This window comes from Cottoperca gobio, chromosome 24, assembly GCF_900634415.1.
Source record: "Cottoperca gobio chromosome 24, fCotGob3.1, whole genome shotgun sequence".
In the NCBI taxonomy this organism is placed as follows: Eukaryota; Metazoa; Chordata; class Actinopteri; order Perciformes; family Bovichtidae; genus Cottoperca; species Cottoperca gobio.
This window is the reverse complement of record NC_041378.1, coordinates 8,725,986-8,743,576: the sequence shown is the minus strand read 5'-3', so window position 1 is coordinate 8,743,576 and position 17,591 is coordinate 8,725,986. Positions and strand designations below refer to the sequence as shown.

The 17,591-nt window shown below is 40.2% G+C and overlaps 2 protein-coding genes across 2 annotated transcripts in view; both read right to left on the bottom strand.

Annotated features, from left to right (window-relative positions):
• LOC115003909 (structural maintenance of chromosomes protein 6) overlaps positions 1–2,087 on the bottom strand; it is a 10,339-nt gene extending 8,252 nt beyond the window's left edge. The window contains exons 1-5 of the mRNA XM_029425850.1: positions 2,007–2,087; positions 1,516–1,652; positions 1,158–1,287; positions 243–348; positions 5–32 (exon numbers count right to left, since the gene is read on the bottom strand). Coding sequence (XP_029281710.1) covers positions 5–32; positions 243–348; positions 1,158–1,287; positions 1,516–1,638 — 387 coding nt within the window. The 5' untranslated portion in view covers positions 1,639–1,652; positions 2,007–2,087. The remainder of the gene's footprint in view (positions 1–4; positions 33–242; positions 349–1,157; positions 1,288–1,515; positions 1,653–2,006) is intronic.
• Positions 2,088–3,423: 1,336 nt separating this feature from the next.
• On the bottom strand, positions 3,424–17,294 carry ak9 (adenylate kinase 9). Its single transcript, XM_029425299.1, is given in 37 exon segments — positions 3,424–3,764; positions 3,946–4,060; positions 4,151–4,253; positions 4,418–4,516; positions 5,090–5,259; positions 5,541–5,737; positions 5,893–6,110; positions 6,247–6,393; positions 6,542–6,743; positions 6,867–7,083; positions 7,229–7,447; positions 7,724–7,939; positions 8,020–8,073; positions 8,209–8,428; positions 8,982–9,103; positions 9,188–9,463; positions 9,554–9,757; positions 9,901–10,022; positions 10,265–10,459; positions 10,660–10,745; positions 10,844–10,940; positions 11,049–11,196; positions 11,378–11,496; positions 11,675–11,695; positions 11,908–12,218; positions 12,313–12,452; positions 12,640–12,741; positions 12,959–13,033; positions 13,276–13,284; positions 13,286–13,399; positions 13,700–13,858; positions 14,035–14,147; positions 14,287–14,383; positions 14,510–14,562; positions 14,643–14,706; positions 16,902–16,999; positions 17,168–17,294. Coding segments are annotated over 37 exon segments (5,127 nt in total). The 5' UTR covers positions 17,184–17,294; the 3' UTR covers positions 3,424–3,555.
• Positions 17,295–17,591: the final 297 nt, after the last annotated feature.

Here is a 17,591-nt window from a genome sequence, read left to right as displayed (position 1 = left end):
ATACTTTGCAATATTTCACATATATGACGGGACTTGAGAGAGTAGACAATAGATACTCGATGCTTTCTCAAATGTGTAAAGAAGCCTTCATGGAAGATTTGTTTACACTAGAAAATTATTTTAAAAAGTGCAGAGTGGGGGACATAATTATGGTATCTCTGCATGATCTGTTGAGCTTAAAGGCAACTACAACCTGCATGACAAAGAATAATGTAGTTTACATGATGTGGTGCAAGGTTTACCTTTCTCCTTCCTTCACAAAACCTTTGAGGGACAATCCTCTGTTTGTGGCATGTGCATTCCCGCCTAAGGAAACTATGAGAGCGGTCAGAACGGCACTCTTTCCACCTGTCACACAAGCAGTTTGTGCAAGGAAAAAATACATATATTTTAGACACTGTAAAAAACAAATAAATAATGGAAGATAAGACGGACACTAAAGAACATAGTACAGAGTATTCCAGACAGAAGGTTAATCTAGTAAGAAGTCTGACTTAAGTCAGTTTTAGTTTCAAGACATTACACAGATCCAACTTGGGCTAACGAGATAATTCATGATACAATCTTAAATATACAGACTTGAGAAGCAAACACATCAATGAAAGATGGATATCTACAGACACCTGTGATTTTTATGATGGCCACAGAGCAGCACATGTTGAACACGTAGTATAAAGAAATACATATTGTACAGAAAGACAAGCTAAATCCTCCACCACTACAGAAAAAAAAACTATATTTGACTGTTTATTGTGGATCAGTAATGACTAATTAGTTATTTGTATCAGTGCTCCTCTCCTAATGATGCTAACATGGGTCTGGGGTGAATGTGAAACATTGTTTACCTATTGGAAGAACCAAAATCCTGCTTACAAATTTAAGATTTAACAACATTAACACATGTAAAGTACTGCAACTAAATTAAACTTGAGTCAAGATAGTCTGCTCTTCCTGGTAACTTAAAAATAAAACCTTTCACATTTTGACTAACATCTGTATGCAACAGCTACAGGTTAGGACACACTCTATTGTCTAGTTGCTTAATAGGCACAGACTTTCAGAAAACCTGGTTTCTGGAATTGGAAACAAGGATTTCTCTTAAGTCAGTTCAGTTAATGCTGATATGGAATACCCCACCGGTAAGAGGTTACACTCACTTCCATTGTTGCCGACAACAAAGTTGACATTGGAACCAAAAGTGAACGGCCCGAGGTGAGAGTGGCACATGAAGTTCTTCAGTGTGATGCTCTCCACAATCCCTGCATCACTCAGCACCTCACTGGCACTCTGCACCAACACAAAAGAAACTGGGCATGTCATTTTACTCAAATACATACATACAATATCATACAATAGTAATACAACTACTCTATAAGTATCTTTTTATAACATTCTCAGAGAATCAATGAAGACAGAGTTATTAAAGGAAACCAAATGACTAGTTGATATAATGTCCCTGTAGAAACCAAACCTAGAGGACAGCATGTTCTACATCTTGAAAGTGACGGTGCAAACCTGTTTATTCGATGGAGGATCTTCCTCGCTACTATCATTTTCATCTTCCACGTCTTCCTCCACCGCAGGTCTGACCCGTTTGTGCGGGTTATCACTGGCAGAGCTGCTTTTCCTTTTAGACATCTTGGGAACCTAACCTGCATTTGGGGAGAAAATGAAACTGAAAGTAAACAAACAGCACATTTTACTAGCATAGAGTCGAGGTGTTACTTGTACTATTACTCCGAGTCTTCTGCTGAAAAACACTATTTGTTGGTTTGTATAAATGAATGTCTTTCGGTAACCGGCAGTTAGAATAGATGTAGTGAAAGGACAACAGCGATGTTGGATAGTTGCATCAGGTTAGCCGACGTTACAAAGCTAGCTTAGCTAGGGGATTGACGCTACAAGCTAAACATAAGTATTTAGACAGCGTTTGAGTATGTTGTAGTTCGTTGTGCATCGTCATAAGAAATTGCAAAGACTGGTTTGATCATGTAGGGACTGCTTACCTAGTTAGCTGCAGCCGTACTCACAACACAGCTGACATGGAGGACCACAGCTTCTCGAATTCGCGCCTACTATTTCCGGGACAATCTCGCGTGGATAAACGAGATCGCTAGCTTTTATTGACAACTGAAAAAATACTTTTAATATGTGCACCTTAATAACAAAAGTAGCCTGTGTCTGAAAACCCTGTTTGTTAAATAAATGACGATTCGTGGACATAAAATAACAAAGGTTCGACTTTAGCCGTTTAAATGCAAATGAGCACATCTGTTGCTTTCCCTAATTTGTGCCAGGTTTATTTAAACAATATATATAAATCCTCCTGAGACCCAGAGAAAAAAGGTTTCAACTTTCACATAAGTCTTTGGGGTGGAAATAACATAATAACTAAAGCAAAACTCAAAAAATATGTTTTAATTTATGTTTTTTTTGTCTGTCAGTAGAGGACATCGGGTCCAAATTATGCAAAACAGCAGCCTGGCGCTCCATCACCGGATGAATTTAATCCAGTCTCCATGCACCACCCTGGGCAGTGAGAGAAGGACTGCCTCCTTTTATAAGGAAATTAATAGAAAGCACATCCCCGTGTCCTCCACAGAGGACATTGATAAATACATGTTGTTTTAGGTCAAATTATTATTACACTGCTCTGAAAACTCACTACACTAACTCCTAAGATGTTCCCTTACTAGAATTAATCAAAAATATTGAACTAAAAAACGGCTTATTACAAGATTACATACTTATCATTTTTCTTTCCATAAAATGTGCTTGTGCTTGATGGATTAACTTTTTCTTAGTCACACCCCCATTTATGTCACATGTCTGAAAAGCCCAGGATGTCCTCAGTGAGGTGCAATTGAATTCAATGCAGATGCATGTACAAGCTCAGAGTAAAGGACCAAAAAACAAAGTCCACCTCAGAGGACAAAAGTGAATGGGTGGGTCTCATGATTATAAATAAACACCAAGGCAAAACAAAGCCTCTACTAATTAAGGAGAGAGACATTATGATGAAGATTAACTGCAACAATTAGTTAGTCTACCTTCTACTATTTAACAGAAAGGAGGATTTGTTGATGATAATGCATAATGTAATTTACATGACAGCTGAAGGCAGACACTGCTGCAGCAAAGCAATGTACTGCTAACAGAGGGTCTCCACTCCAACATATTCTAAATTAACTTTGAATGTTCTTAACAATTTATTTAGAGTCTCTTTTATTTTATTCACAGATTAAAGATTGTTTTGAAAATCCGTAGCCATTATCCTGAGAACGATTTTGTTTCTTTAATTTTGTGTCATGTAAAATGTGATGCAAGAAAGGCAAAGTGCAGTGTTCAGTAGCGTAAACAAGCTGCATAGAAGCAACGTTTATGACCCAAGCCAAAAAGAAATTCCAGCCATGACAGTGGAGAATGTTTTATTGCATGCAGCTCGTGATACAATAAACTTTTCCAGCAGGTTGCTTTCTAATGACCTTGTTGTCACACAGTTCTGCACACAATTTTAAATAGCAGGCAATAGTTAAGCTTTCAAAGCAGACACAGTTACAGCACACTGTTGGCACCCGGCAAGTCTCTCAAGTCCAGGAATCTATTCAGTTTGAACTCAAAGTCAATAGGACGTTCACTGGGAGGCCTGTAGTTCCCTCTCATTGTTGAGCTCAAGTAGGGAATGAGCGCACAGTTCTCTTCAAACGAGGCCAGCTTCTTTTTGTACTTCTGGCGGCTGTAGTCTGTGCTCTCGGGGTTGAAAGCTATAAATATTAAGAGCTTGAGTTCATTAGTTGGATACGATTTTACCAGGTTTTTACTAAAGCTAAAGTAAATAGATCAATTAAATATATAATAACATAATTACCACCATCCTTATTAAGTTCAAGCAATTCACACATGACACATCATTGTAGCCTTAGGCTGCCTTGACATCTTGCTCACCTTTCAGATAGAAGGCCACATAGAGGAGTGATGATCTTTGTATACTGAGGAAAGGATACTTTGGTTTGAGACACCCAACAGCTGTCATGGCCTTGATGACTGATACTGCCACACCCTAAAGAAATACAGGCTTAACTCAAAGCAGGGCAGATGTCAAAGAGACTTCAGAAACACACTTATATGAAATGATGTGTTTGAGTCTGACCTGTTCCAGGTAGCCCAACGTTGGAAGGGAGGTGAGAGGTACAGGTTCACAAAGCGGAGGAACTTTACTGGGCAGCTTCTGGTCCCAGTAGGTTTCAGGAATCCTTTAAAGGTAATATATCACCACCAACTTTCACCTTAATATACTATTCATCATGCCAAAATACAACTACACTGTCTTTAATAAAAGTATTGGGAAGATTTTTAGATACTATTGATATGCACGACTGAATAAAAACCTGAAATATACAAAGAAATGGCTCCGTACCTCAAAAACTTGTCCTGTTTCTGCTTTGTCTCAAAAATGTAGATCCTCTCTCTGTATTCAACAGCATATTGCATCTTTCCTCGAACCAGAGCTTCATACCTGAGGACAAACAAACCCTCCATGAATAGAGAAACACGGTAAAGAGTAGTAAGAAGAAATCTGACACAAATGAAGTCCTCTTGACATATTTGCTCTATTTGTTGGCATGTAGTGTTGCCATGCTTTTGTTTGTTTTGAATACTTTCTTAATATTATTATTTTCATTATGTGCTTTTAAAATGCACTTTCTAAGGTTTTCCAATAGTGAATAGAGAGCCAGGGATCACTTAAGTAGACCTAATACATAAAATAACTTGTAATGGTTTGCACTGATAAATGAAAACCTCTATTAATCCCTTTATAAATTAATTCCAATCATGTATCATAAACACACACTAACTGATTTTACAGTTGAAACCGTTTAATTTGTTTCTAATAAAATTCGAATTAGCTGTTTGGTTAGTACACAGTACTGTCCGTACATATTTCTGTACACACAGGAATCCCTTTGCGTTGACTCATTTTGTTTTGCGTCTTAAAAATGTCTTAGAAAATGTATTCTCAAGACATGATAAAAAAATAACTAATCAAGCAGGAGCCAGAGTTAGATTTGAACATTACATGTGTGTGTACCTTTGCTTTCCATCCAGATAAGTGACCGAGCAGAATCCCTTCATCTCAACTTGCTGTGGGAACCTGTTCTTCACCTGGCTCTCAGTTATCTTACTTGGCAGCAGATCAGGTGGTGGGAGAGTGTGTGGGCAGTCAGGAGCCACAAACTGATCTGGAGTGTTCAGGAACCGCTGTGGTGGAGAGAGCAACATCAAAATGTTACTCAGTCTTTCAGTCACAGCTAACATAATCTATTTGCACGGTTAAATCTGCTATTATAAACGCAACTCTAAAAAGGTTTGCATTTTGTATATCCTGCATCATTTCATAGTATGATATATAAATCATTTGTTCCACTGGATAGTGACAGAAATCATGCACAGAACTTGAAATAACTGAAAACAAGAAATATCAGCTGAATTTGGCTTGAACACTTTTCAATAATCATTTGTGCATGCTCCACTACACTGACCTCTAAATGGTCTTCGCCACACATCTTGTAATACTGTCCCCTGTACTCAGCTGCGTGAGTTAAAGCTGCGATGTCTGAGCGGTCCACCAGGTGATGATGTAGAGCCAGGCAGACGGGGCAGTACTGACCAAACTCCCCGAGCCGATACTGCAGCTCCTTGGGTGTGATGCACAGTCTGTTGACGCAGGCTGCTTGCCCTGCAAACATGTAAAAGCATGGGGAGGTTGAACTAATGCTTAAGAGTGATCTGGATTAAATGCAAGTTTTAATGCATACGATTTGGGCATGTTATTTTACTTTAGGTGTAAAAAACCTTGCTGAGCTGATGCCTGTCTAAGCTTCTAGTACTTACTGCTGCGCGTCCTCTCCAGGTAGCTGTGGATATATTTCATGCTGAAGCTGACCTCCTTTATAATGCTGTTCCAGATCCACCATTTGCTCTTTAAACCATCGAGCAGGATCCAGTTCTGATATTGTTGTTGGAAGTGTTTCCTCACATGCTCCATCTCCTGCTTGTAACAGGAGTTATTAATGTGGAGGATCTCTGAGCTGTCGTGCATCAGGTGAATCCTGCAGTGGGACGAGAGAAGGGGGACAGGATGCATTTTATTGCTTTAACCTTGAAGGTTTGTGATTTTAAAAACAGCTCTCAGACTTGTGGTTTCTGATGTGTATTTATAGTTGCTATTGATGTTTCTTCTCTCACTTGTCGGGCTTCATCTTGTCCAGAAAGCCTCTCTTCAGCACCTCCACTGTGTCCAGCTCCAGCTCAACTACTATCATGGGGATGATGCTCCGAGATCCCATCAGCTCAGCCTGCTTAAGTGTCTTCGGAAAGCCATCCAACACAAACCTGGGATCACCAATAAATATTGCCTTCACTCTCACGCAGGAATAACAAAGTACAGCATGTTCAGATTCAGTCTTCGTCTTGAAACAAATAAACGCAAGTTATTTTAAGGTAAAAATGTTTTTCTAATAACGTACAAGACCTGGCTTACCCTCGAGTGCTGCAGACCGAGCTCATGAGTGCCACCTCCAGACACTGGATGGCCAGTTCATCAGGCACAATGAGTCCCTGGGAGAGATGCTTTTTCATCTGGACAGCCAGATCAGTGTGCTCATAATTGTTAAGCACCATACGCATAACCCCTCCAATGGACAGACGGGCCAAGCCATATCTCTGAGCGAACGTCTGCGCCGCTGGAGAGTTGAATTAAAGTGAGAGAAAAGCAGAACGTGAATAAAAGAAAGAAGAGAGAGATAAGCTTCTGAGAAAATGCAAAAGAAACAACTGGATGATTTTCCAGCTGTCTTGAGTCTTACCAGTGGTTTTTCCAGATTTAGGTGGTCCAACAACAGCTATTTTAACAGGAAGGGACAGGGTGGGCTTTGGCTGCCTGAGGTACTTTAAGGGGTTCAGCATAAATGTGTTGCGGTTCTCCTTAGACGCAAAGAAGTAGATATACTGATGGAAGATCAGGGGATGTGTGGCATTGAGGGGCCACTGCAGAGGCTGGATCAAATCTCTCTCTTTGTATTGCTGTAGAAAAGGGGGATGTGATTAGATTACACAATATGTTAAAACACACTATGTACAACACAAAAGATAAAAGGTGTACTAGTATCTGAAATGGCCTCATCCCACAGATAAAAAGACGTAGTGGTCATTCTGTAATTACGCCTACCTTTATGGGATCCCAGCAGCCAAAGGCACTGTGGAGCTTATAGGAAGAGAGCAGCAGCTTATGTGCCAGGCTGTATGAGATGGGTTGGCATTTCTGGAAGAGTGACTCCCTGTTGGTCAGCAGGGGCTGGATTTTCTGGAGCAGCTGATGCCGCATGATCCGGAGCTTGCGAGATGCACTGATTAACATTTTGGATATGTTTAGATCATTCAAGAGCTCCTGATGACAAAGCAGAAAACATGAGCATAAGTAAAGTACAATACGTGAACATAACATACTGTATATTATGAAGACCACATAAAGTCACCTTAGTATCAAAAGATGTGTTCTTGTAGTCAAAAATAACTTCACCTTGCTTGTTATGGATATTGTAAAACTAGTCATGACTTGATATATAATGATATTCTTAAATAATAGCTGCATGATATGGGTGAGGTAACCAAATATGCATGTCTTGCAAGTTCATTTCCTCTATTGTTCTTTTAGTCTTTGTACCGTCACAATATCGAGGTTGTTTTCATCTGTCACATAACGCTCTGCAATCTCCATCTCCAGCCTCTCGGACGCTGCCTCCTCAGTCTCCTCACTCTCCATGTCTTCATTATCCTCTTCTAAAGGGAACTCCTCCTCCAGCGTGGCCTCTATCTCATCCTCTATGTTTCCTGCAGCTTCATCCTCTTCGTCGTCTTCCTCATCATCACGATATCTCAACTGATGAGTTGGCGATGGGAGGAAAGGGGATTAAGCCATGATGGAGACGGGATGACGGTGGATATAATAAGTTTTCTTACCTTTGTTTTGGCTGCCTCTGTGAGTTCAGCCCTTCTCTTTGCAACGTTCTCCTCCTGTACCAAAGAGATAGCTATGCTTGTGCCAGATACTCACACAATATACAGTCACTGTCCGGACACACAGCAGGAATATTGTCTGATATTGAAGTTAGCAGAAAAAGTTATTCTAGTAAGTGTTCATGTGCTTACCTGGTTCTTCTTGCGTAGATCCCGAAGGAGGTTCAGCTGCGCTTCACGGTGGTTGTGGCGCTCACGCCAGCTCTCCAGGGATGCCGGCAACAGGCGCTTTTGAACATCCGTGACATCCACCAACATAATTACCACATGGTCAGGGAAAAGCTGCCGCTGCGACATGTACTGCACCTCATCGGAATCGTGAGGGAAGCCCTCCAAAATAAAACCTGTTGACCTACAACGTGCAGAATGTCCGGGTCAACAAATAGCTTGTGTTGTCAGGTGTACAAAATAAACACACATGTAAAATGTACGGAAGTGTGTGAAAGGTCTGTATGTGAGCCTGGGTTTCTAAGAGGTGAAATAAGCAGAATGAGAGATTTATATGGTGATTTATTAAAGACATGTTGACATTTCTTATTCGCCCACTTGTTGAGAGTTAATATTACTGTACATTACATTAGTTACAGTAAATATAAAGCTACTGCCAGGAGTAATTTAGCAAACAAGATACAACGTGTTAAACTTTAAAGGTGCTGGTAGATTCATTTTGTTGCCTTAAGAAAGAGCCAGGCTAGCTGTTTCCCCTTATTTCCAGTCTTTACACTAAGCTAAGTTAGCTTACCATAAAGCAAATAGCTTCATATTTTACATACAGATAGGAGAGTTGTATCAATCTCCTCATCTAACGTTAGCGAGACAGTAATAGCAAAACTACAAAAATGTCAAACTTTTACTTTAAGAAGGAGGGGCAGGAAGTGTGCATTTTTGAGTGTGTGTACACCTACATGTATGGTTCCTGTTTCCAGTATGGTGCAATAACTGTATCCAGGATCTGTGGAGTCAGTGGATCTCCATCAGACAGGTAGGCTTTGATGGCCTTTTCCTCATCAGTCAGAACCTCTTCCTGCTAAAGACACAATCATTTACCATAATTCGTCACAAATTGAGGCCCCATACAACTAGAAATCCTGCTACAGGAAAAGAAGCTGACCTCAATGTCAACCTCGTTGGCAGAGGTTTCCTCCGTCTCCTTCTCGTCCTTCCCCCTGACTTCCTCTATCAGGGCCCGCAAGTCTTCAGAAGACTCCTCTGAAGAATCTACCTCATCCGTAGAAAGTACCCGCTTCTTTGTCTTGGCCATAATCAGCATTTGGAGTTGCTCCCTGAACTGAATATGGAAGATGCCGAGCTGCTGAGCGAGCCACCCACCATGAGTGGTCTTGCCTGACCCTCGGGTGCCAAGCAAAAAGATCCGCAGGGCAGGAGGCTTTGAAAGAAAAATAAGAAACTCGTTACGGATTGTTTTGCTTCTCTTACTATGACTTTTTTTCCTTTCTCTTCTTATGTCAGCTCGTACCTTGAGAGGTGCAGTCTGTGTAACAAACGCTGCAGGGTTCTGAAGGAAGGACTCCCTGGCTTCTTGGCTTGAGAAGAAGAAGGTCTTCTCACGGTACTTGGCGCCAATTTCATCCGTACAGGGCCACAGGATGTTGCGTTTTTTTAAGGCCACAGGGCAGAAATGAAGAGTATCGCCTAAGAATCTCTTGACTGATGTGTCCCCCTGCTTTCATTGAGAGGAAAGAGTTGCTGTTAAAGGTTTGTTCATGTTATTGATTGACAACAAAGCAGTAAAACGGGCCTGTATTTTCAGCATCTTCAATTGTAAATAGATAAAGTCAAAGTATGCTTTTTTTGTTTACTGACTTCATCCTCCTCCTCTACTGTGCCATTGTCACTGCTGCCTTCCTCGGACCTCTCCAGCTCCCCCATATCCTCCTTTTCCAGGTCCATTGCTGACAGTTCCCAGGACACATACTCAAAGGGTTCTGACAAATCATTCATGTAAACCAGATTGGATTAGGAGCTTTTCCTACCAAGCATGGCACCCAGCAGCAGTAGCAGTAGTAATCACATTATTACATAAATCATTTAAAATATATACATTTAGGAATTTGAAAACATTTCTCATAAGTATAATATAGTTATAATAAATCTACTTGAAACCTGACTGCCCATTCCAACAAATTAAAAAGAATGTTATTGATATTTCAAAAAGAGTTACGCTCACTCTCCATCTGAAGGACCATCTCTTGAAGCAGTTCTTCGGGGCTTTTGTCGCCTATCTCCAGTGACGAGTGAGCGACAGCTAAAGCGGACTGCATTTGTTCCCATTCGGACAAAAATTGTTTCAGTTGCAGTTTATAATCGTTCATCTCCGGGCTGTCTGGATAACCCGAGTCCCAATGATCAGGTAGTACCGCAGCTTGAGGAGAAGGAGAAGGAAATATATATTTTTTAGTTCAAAGCTGCTTACAAACAGCATAGTTTGTAAATATAAAAAAAGGTATGAGTGATTGGAAATAAAGGAAATAAATGAATGCTTTGACAAACAGTGCTGGTCAAATTCTACAGGATCAGGGAGCATTTGTGAGTATAGGTTGCTTTTAGACCGACAGATGATACCTTCGCTCTCTTCCGCAACTGTGTCTAGATTTGTTTGCAGCTCTGCATGCTTCGCTTCTCCCTCCAAATCTGGCTCCTTCTGGCTTCTAAAATGGAGAGAAATGAAGAACGAAAGCTGCATAAACAATCAATTTCAGATATAACAACCCATAAACCTTGACAGCATCATTGCACCTGCACTCACAAAGCCCGTTTCTCCTTCTCTGATTGTTCGTCCTGCAACCTCTTCCTTACTGCTTCGTCCACGCTCTCCTTGTTTGTCTCATACAATCTGTTCAAAACTGTTCAACACATTGAAGAGGCAATGATGCATGAACACTGACAGAATTCAAATCGACTCAAGTCTAATTAAAACATTGTTTGTGACGCATTGTGTCTGTGTCTCGTACCCAGATTGCTATCACTGTCTCTGAGACAGAAGACGATGTCTGGCAAGATTCCAGCTTGCTGTAAGGAGTTCATTTGGGAAACGTTCTTGGGGAAGTTGTCAAGTACCCAGCCAGTCCTGACATCTGCATCAGTGCCAGCCTCTTCAATCTGTAACATCAGAATGTGTAGGTTCATTAATTTGGTTCAACTTTGACATAATTTCTTTCGAATAAATTCAATACATAAAAAAAAGAATGTCAATATAAAAATATATAGAAGGAATGATTTTTCTTTTAGGACCAAAAAGCTTGTGTAAATGCATCTGCCATGTTTCAGATATTTGACATACCTCTTTTACATGTTTCTTCAGTACCTCAACATACAGGCTCAAGGGAGAAGTGCTCATATGTTTGGCTTCTTCCAGCGCAGTGAGCACAATGGATTGTACCTCTGAATGATCCTCTGTCACTGAGAACAGCAAAAAACAAAAAACTCAACGCGGCATGAGCAGACTGCGTGTACAGTATATGTAAAATAGAAATGGTTTATTTATCCATGTCTGTTTGTCTGTTTGTCTGTTTGTCTGTTTGTCTGTTTGCGCCAGAGACAGAGACAGAAAGAGTAAAGAAATATGTTTACATCTTACCCTCCACAGAATTGGTTTCATCTGATGAAATACAAATATTTACAACATTAACATGAAGTCTCAAAAAAATACAAATAATGATTTATACAATATGTTATGATTTGTTAGTAGAATAGTTATTAAGCATTGTGTTGAAGTTATCTCAAAAACAACATTGTTGTCTTTTACAATATATACGATACAACTGTACAGGTGAAAGTGAATATCGTCATATTCTGCAAAACTCAACTTGCCTGTATTCTGCTCCATCTTCATCTTTATTTTCTCTATAGCGACATGTGTTGTTTCCTCTTTGATTTTGTCAAGCCTCTCCTGCTCAACCTTGGCCAGAACCGGCTGCACCAATGCCTCCATATCAATCACCAATGCGTTGTAGTGCTGAGCTAAAAGCTTACAGAGAGTGCTCTTCCCTGCCTGTGGAGGTCCAATGATGGAAACTCTGCAAGGGGGCCTGGGCATCGGAGGAAGTAAGTACCGTCGGGGGTTTGTGACAAACTTCTGGTAGGCCTCCTGAGATGACAGGATGTACACTTTGTCTTGAAAGCTGCACAGGGGTTGAAATGAGAATTGGTTTACATTTTTAGTCTCATTTGAAGCTATTGGATAGATGTTTCACCTGGCCACAAAAGATCACTCACCCTACAGATAATTTAGGCTTGCCAGGAATGACCTTGCCCTCCCTCAGAGCCACAGGACAAGTTCGGCCCCAGCGACTCCTCCCCCATCCAAAGCCCTGGGACACTGTTCGGGAGGAGAACATCATTCTCAATAGGTCCTCCTGGAAAAGAGATGGACTCAGGATTAAAGTACTTCTAGTTAAATCAGGAGTGGAATCAGTGGAGGTAGTGTGTTTAAAACGCCCGTTTGTGCATCAAAGCAACAGGCACATTTATTCTTGCATCAGCAGGTTGTTTGAACTACTTTAAAAGAAAAAATATATATGAATATGGACAATAATGCCAAACCGTGTCAACTTCTTCTGGTAATTCTTCATCATCAGCCTGGTGGAGGAGGACTGGAATGGAAACAGGCTTTACTGCCATCGATCCAAGACGGGACATTACAGACTAGAGACAAGACAATCAACAAAATAGAGTCAGCCCACAGAATACATGTAGGTAGTTGAACTTGCACATTTCTGCTCAAACGCACACACACTAACATTTAAGCTAGCACCGGACTAACGTTGCCTGCTAATTATAAATATGCTATGGGGACAAAAAAAATTCAAAAGCATATGATATGCAACATTTGTGTTGTTTATAATGTTTTTTATGTCATTACCAAGTGCAGCTCTTCAGGTGTGTTATTTCCATCCAGCTCCAACAGGTAGAGGGGGTTGTGGTCTGTCATGTAGTCCTGAAAATAATATCAATTCATTTATAGTTTACTCTAAAAGAAAACCTAAACCTATATACAGCATAAACAAATCCCCATGATAATCCAACAATCATAATTTACATTGTGCAAGAAATGGTTGACTTCATTTCAAAGGATTAGCCCAACTTCTAGCTGCATTATGTGTGGCGAGTGACATGTTTATTTAACTTCTTAATTCATGTGTGACCCATTCAGAAATGTTGGAGCCCTGTGTAACTCACCTCCAGTGGATCTGAGCATCGTATTCTTGTACATGTTGATTCTATGAAAAGCATTTGTGGCCAAATTCTCAGGTGTCCACACCATTTGGTCAATTATATCCTTTTGGAGTTCTTCTCCCACGGCCTGCAAGCAAAAAAAAAAACCACGTGTTTGTTTGTGTAATAGGAAATTATGACAGCTTTCTTGTTTAAGATTTAAAGTTTAATGTTGTGAAAATAATTACTCATCGGGAAAAATAAACTAAATTAGAATGAATAAAATAAAATAAAAAAGTCAAAATCAAACATTTTTCTGTGTCCAAATAATACAACATAATGAAATAGGGGAACCAAATAATAATAATACCAATATTAATAATTGTAATAATAAAACCAAATTAATTACTAAACCCAGTGGAGAGAGGTGTTTTCCCTGGAGCCATACCTGCTTTTCTTCATCCTCATCCTCCACTTCCTCGTCCTTGTTGTCCCTCTTCTTGTTAAACAACTCCTCACGCTTCCACGGCTCCCTGCTGTACAGCTGCCCTGTCTCTGGGTGCTGCTTCAGACCTGACAGCCGATGGATCAGGTCCTTGTCTGCACACTGGTGGGAGATGGGTATGTTAAGTTCATAATCAAACAAATCTCAGATGTGCAAACCTTTGTCAGAATATGAACTCTGCAAAGTGCAAATACTTAAAAGGTTTATTTAAAAAGAAAAAGAAATGTGAATTAATTGTTGCTTCATGCTCAACTCTAAATAGAGGACATGTGGTTAACCTTGATGTTGATGATGAAATCCGGTTTTAGTTTGAGGTTTTTGATCAGCTCGAGCTGCTCGTGAATCTTCAGACACTCTTCCGACATGAACGGCAGGCAGCTCAGTACATACCCTGTATAACAACACATGTGTTATCAAGTGTTAGCAGTGGCAAAGCTCACATAGCCGTGTTTTAAATGACAGGCTGCTGCTGTGCAATCTGACCACTGTGTTGAAACAGATAGAAATACATTTTGAGCTACAGGATTTACCATAGTGCTCCACATCTGGTGTGTTAAGCCTGGCAATAATCAGCTGGATCACCATGTCTTCTGGGACACCTCTCCCCTCAGATAAGATATTCAACAGCTAAAATGGTCAGAAAAAAAGCAATAATATCATACACCATAAAAAAAAGATGTATATGGAAAACACATGATATAAAAAATGATCAGGTTAATCTTTCTGCTCAATCACAAAGAAAATGATACTCACCTCTATGCCATCCTTTGTTTTATTTTGAATGTGTGTGTTGAGCAGATCTGTATCTGAAATATTATAGAAGCTGATGATAAATATCTGAATTAATTTATTTGACAAGGACCAGAAATAGATCAACTGTACTTACCATCTATCAAGATACACTTCCAGGACTCTGCTATTTTCTTAGCCAAAGTGGATTTGCCAACACCCTGTCACAAAGAATGCCATAAAACTGATATCAAGTCCCTGGGTTATATGACACGGTAGGTATTTTTTAAAAATGGCAGTGTTTTGGTGTGCTGTGGTTCAATTGTGGTTGGGGAGTGGAGACTAAGACCTGGAAGCTTACTGCACCCAGCAATGTTAAGTGCAAATCTACATTCTTAACATGTAGGACTTGTTGGTACTAGATTCCCAGCATTGTATAAAAAAAAGACACTATTACATGTGTGATACTCATTGTGTTTACTTGTTTGACGTAATACATTCATGCTCCATACATATTTGCCTCATCAACAGCCAAAACATGTTGGTCACTGATGGGAAATGATAAGATGAAGAATGGCAACGTTGTCTTTATATTCAACTAGCTAATCATCTGTGATGAGACATTTCACTATCTATATACAGGGACTGTCTCAGAAAATTAGAATATTGTGATAAAGTTCTTTATTTTCTGTAAGGCAATTAAAAAAACAAAAATGTCATGCATTCTGGATTCATTACAAATCAACTGAAATATTGCAAGCCTTTTATTATTTTAATATTGCTGATTATGGCTTACAGCTTAAGAAAACTCAAAAATCCTATCTCAAAAAATTAGAATAGTTCCTCAGACCAAGTAAAAAAAAAAGATTTATAACAGCAAAACAAAATCAAACATTTGAAAATGTCCATTAATGCACTCAGTACTTGGTTGGGAATCCTTTTGCACGGATTACTGCATCAATGCGGCGTGGCATGGAGGCAATCAGCCTGTGGCATTGCTGAGGTGTTATGGATGCCCAGGATGCTTCAATAGCGGCCTTTAGCTCATTAGCATTGTTGGGTCTGGTGTCTTTCAGCTTCTTCTTCACAATACCCCACATATTCTCTATGGGGTTCAGGTCAGGGGAATTGGCAGGCCAATCGAGGACAGTAATGCCATGGTCAGTACACCAGTTACTGGTGGTTTTGGCACTGTGGGCAGGTGCCAGATCATGCTGGAAAATGAATTCCTCATCTCCATAGAGCTTTTCAGCAGACGGAAGCATGTAGTGCTCTAAAATCTCTTGGTACACAGCTGCATTTACTCTGGGCTTGATGAAACACAGTGGACCAACACCAGCAGCTGACATGGCTCCCCAAACCATCGCTGACTGTGGGAACTTCACACTGGATTTCAAGCAACTTGGATTTTGCTCCTCTCCAGCCTTTCTCCAGACTCTGGCGCCTTGACTTCCAAATGAAATACAACACTTGCTTTCGTCTGAAAAGAGGACTTTGGACCACTCTGCAACTGTCCAGTGCTTCTTTTCCATAGCCCAAGTCAGACGCTTCTTCCGTTGTCTTGAGTTCAGAAGTGGCTTGACCATGGGAATACGGCTATTGTAGCCCATTTCCCGGACACGTCTGTGAACAGTGGCTTTTGATACCTGGACTCCAGCTTCAGTCCACTGTCTTTGAAGCTCCCCCAAATTCTGGAAGCGACTCTTCTTCACAATGCTGTTAAGGCTGCGGTCATCTCTCTTGGTTGTGCAGCGTTTCCTGCCACATTTCCCCCTTCCAACAGACTTTTTGTGGATGTGCTTTGAAACTGCACTTTGTGAACAGCTTGCTCTTTGAGACATTTCTTTTTGTGTCTTACCCTCCTGATGGAGGGTGTCAATGATGGTCCTCTGGACAGCAGTCAGATCAGCAGTCTTCCCCATACTTGTGATTTAGTTTACTGAACCAAGCTGAGTGTTTTTCAAGGCTCAGGAAACCCTTGCAGGTGTTTCGAGTTAATTAGACGATTCAAGTGATTCGTTGAACACCCTACTAGTATACTTTTTCATGATATTCTAATATTTAGAGATAGGATATTTGAGTTTTCTTAAGCTGTATGTATAATCAGCAATATTAAAATAATAAAAGGCTTGCAATATTTCAGTTGATTTGTAATGAATCCAGAATGTATGACATTTTTGTTTTTTTAATTGCATTACAGAAAATAAAGAACTATATCACAATATTCTAATTTTCTGAGACAGTCCTGTACAGGTGTGTTTAAATCTTCACATTCACCTTAGGAAGACCAGTTATGGACGTGTGTGTAGCTACCTCTGGGAAACCATGTGTGTATGTGTGTGTGTGTGTGTGTGTGTGTGTGTGTGTGTGTGTGTGTGTGTGTGTGTGTGTGTGTGTGGAAGAAACAAAATATTACCGGTCTTCCAACGATGATGAAGCAGGTGGGTTTGGCAAGAAGTGCCTCTCTCTCAACTTCATCTTCTATTAGATTGTCCACGAAACGGTCCACTTGAGCTTATTAAATACCAATGCACAGAGATAATCAAAAGTCATTAACAGAAATGAAAGACTTGACATATGTCCGTTTCTTGTAATCTGAACACTAGTTATTTGGCCTTTAACGTTACATAAAAGTTGTATTAGTCACACATAATTGCTTTCATATTTCAAAAGTTTTCTTACCGTTACTTTGGGGCATTCTTATAACCTTTTTTAACCCTTAAACTTGTATCATCGTTTGTAAACTAGGATAATAACTACGTTACCTCTACGTAACCTAACTTTAGCCATCCAAGGTTACTAGTCGCCGGTTACCACAGCAACTAGCGTTAACAAACTAAGGAGAAGGGAAGGGGGGCTTTCCACAGAGCAGGCAGCTAATGCTAGCGCTAGCTACTTTATGGTCACTTGAAAGTAAGTTTGCCGCATTAAGAGGTGTATGTATACTCAGTTATGAACAGTTATAAACACTTATAGCCTGTCTGCGATTGAAAACACAAAAAGGCAACAACAACAAGCACTTTATGCGTCTATTATTAATCGCATTTTCAGCCCCTCGACTTCTTTTGACTCTGCGAGCCACCGTATCAGTTTATATTTCTGTCAT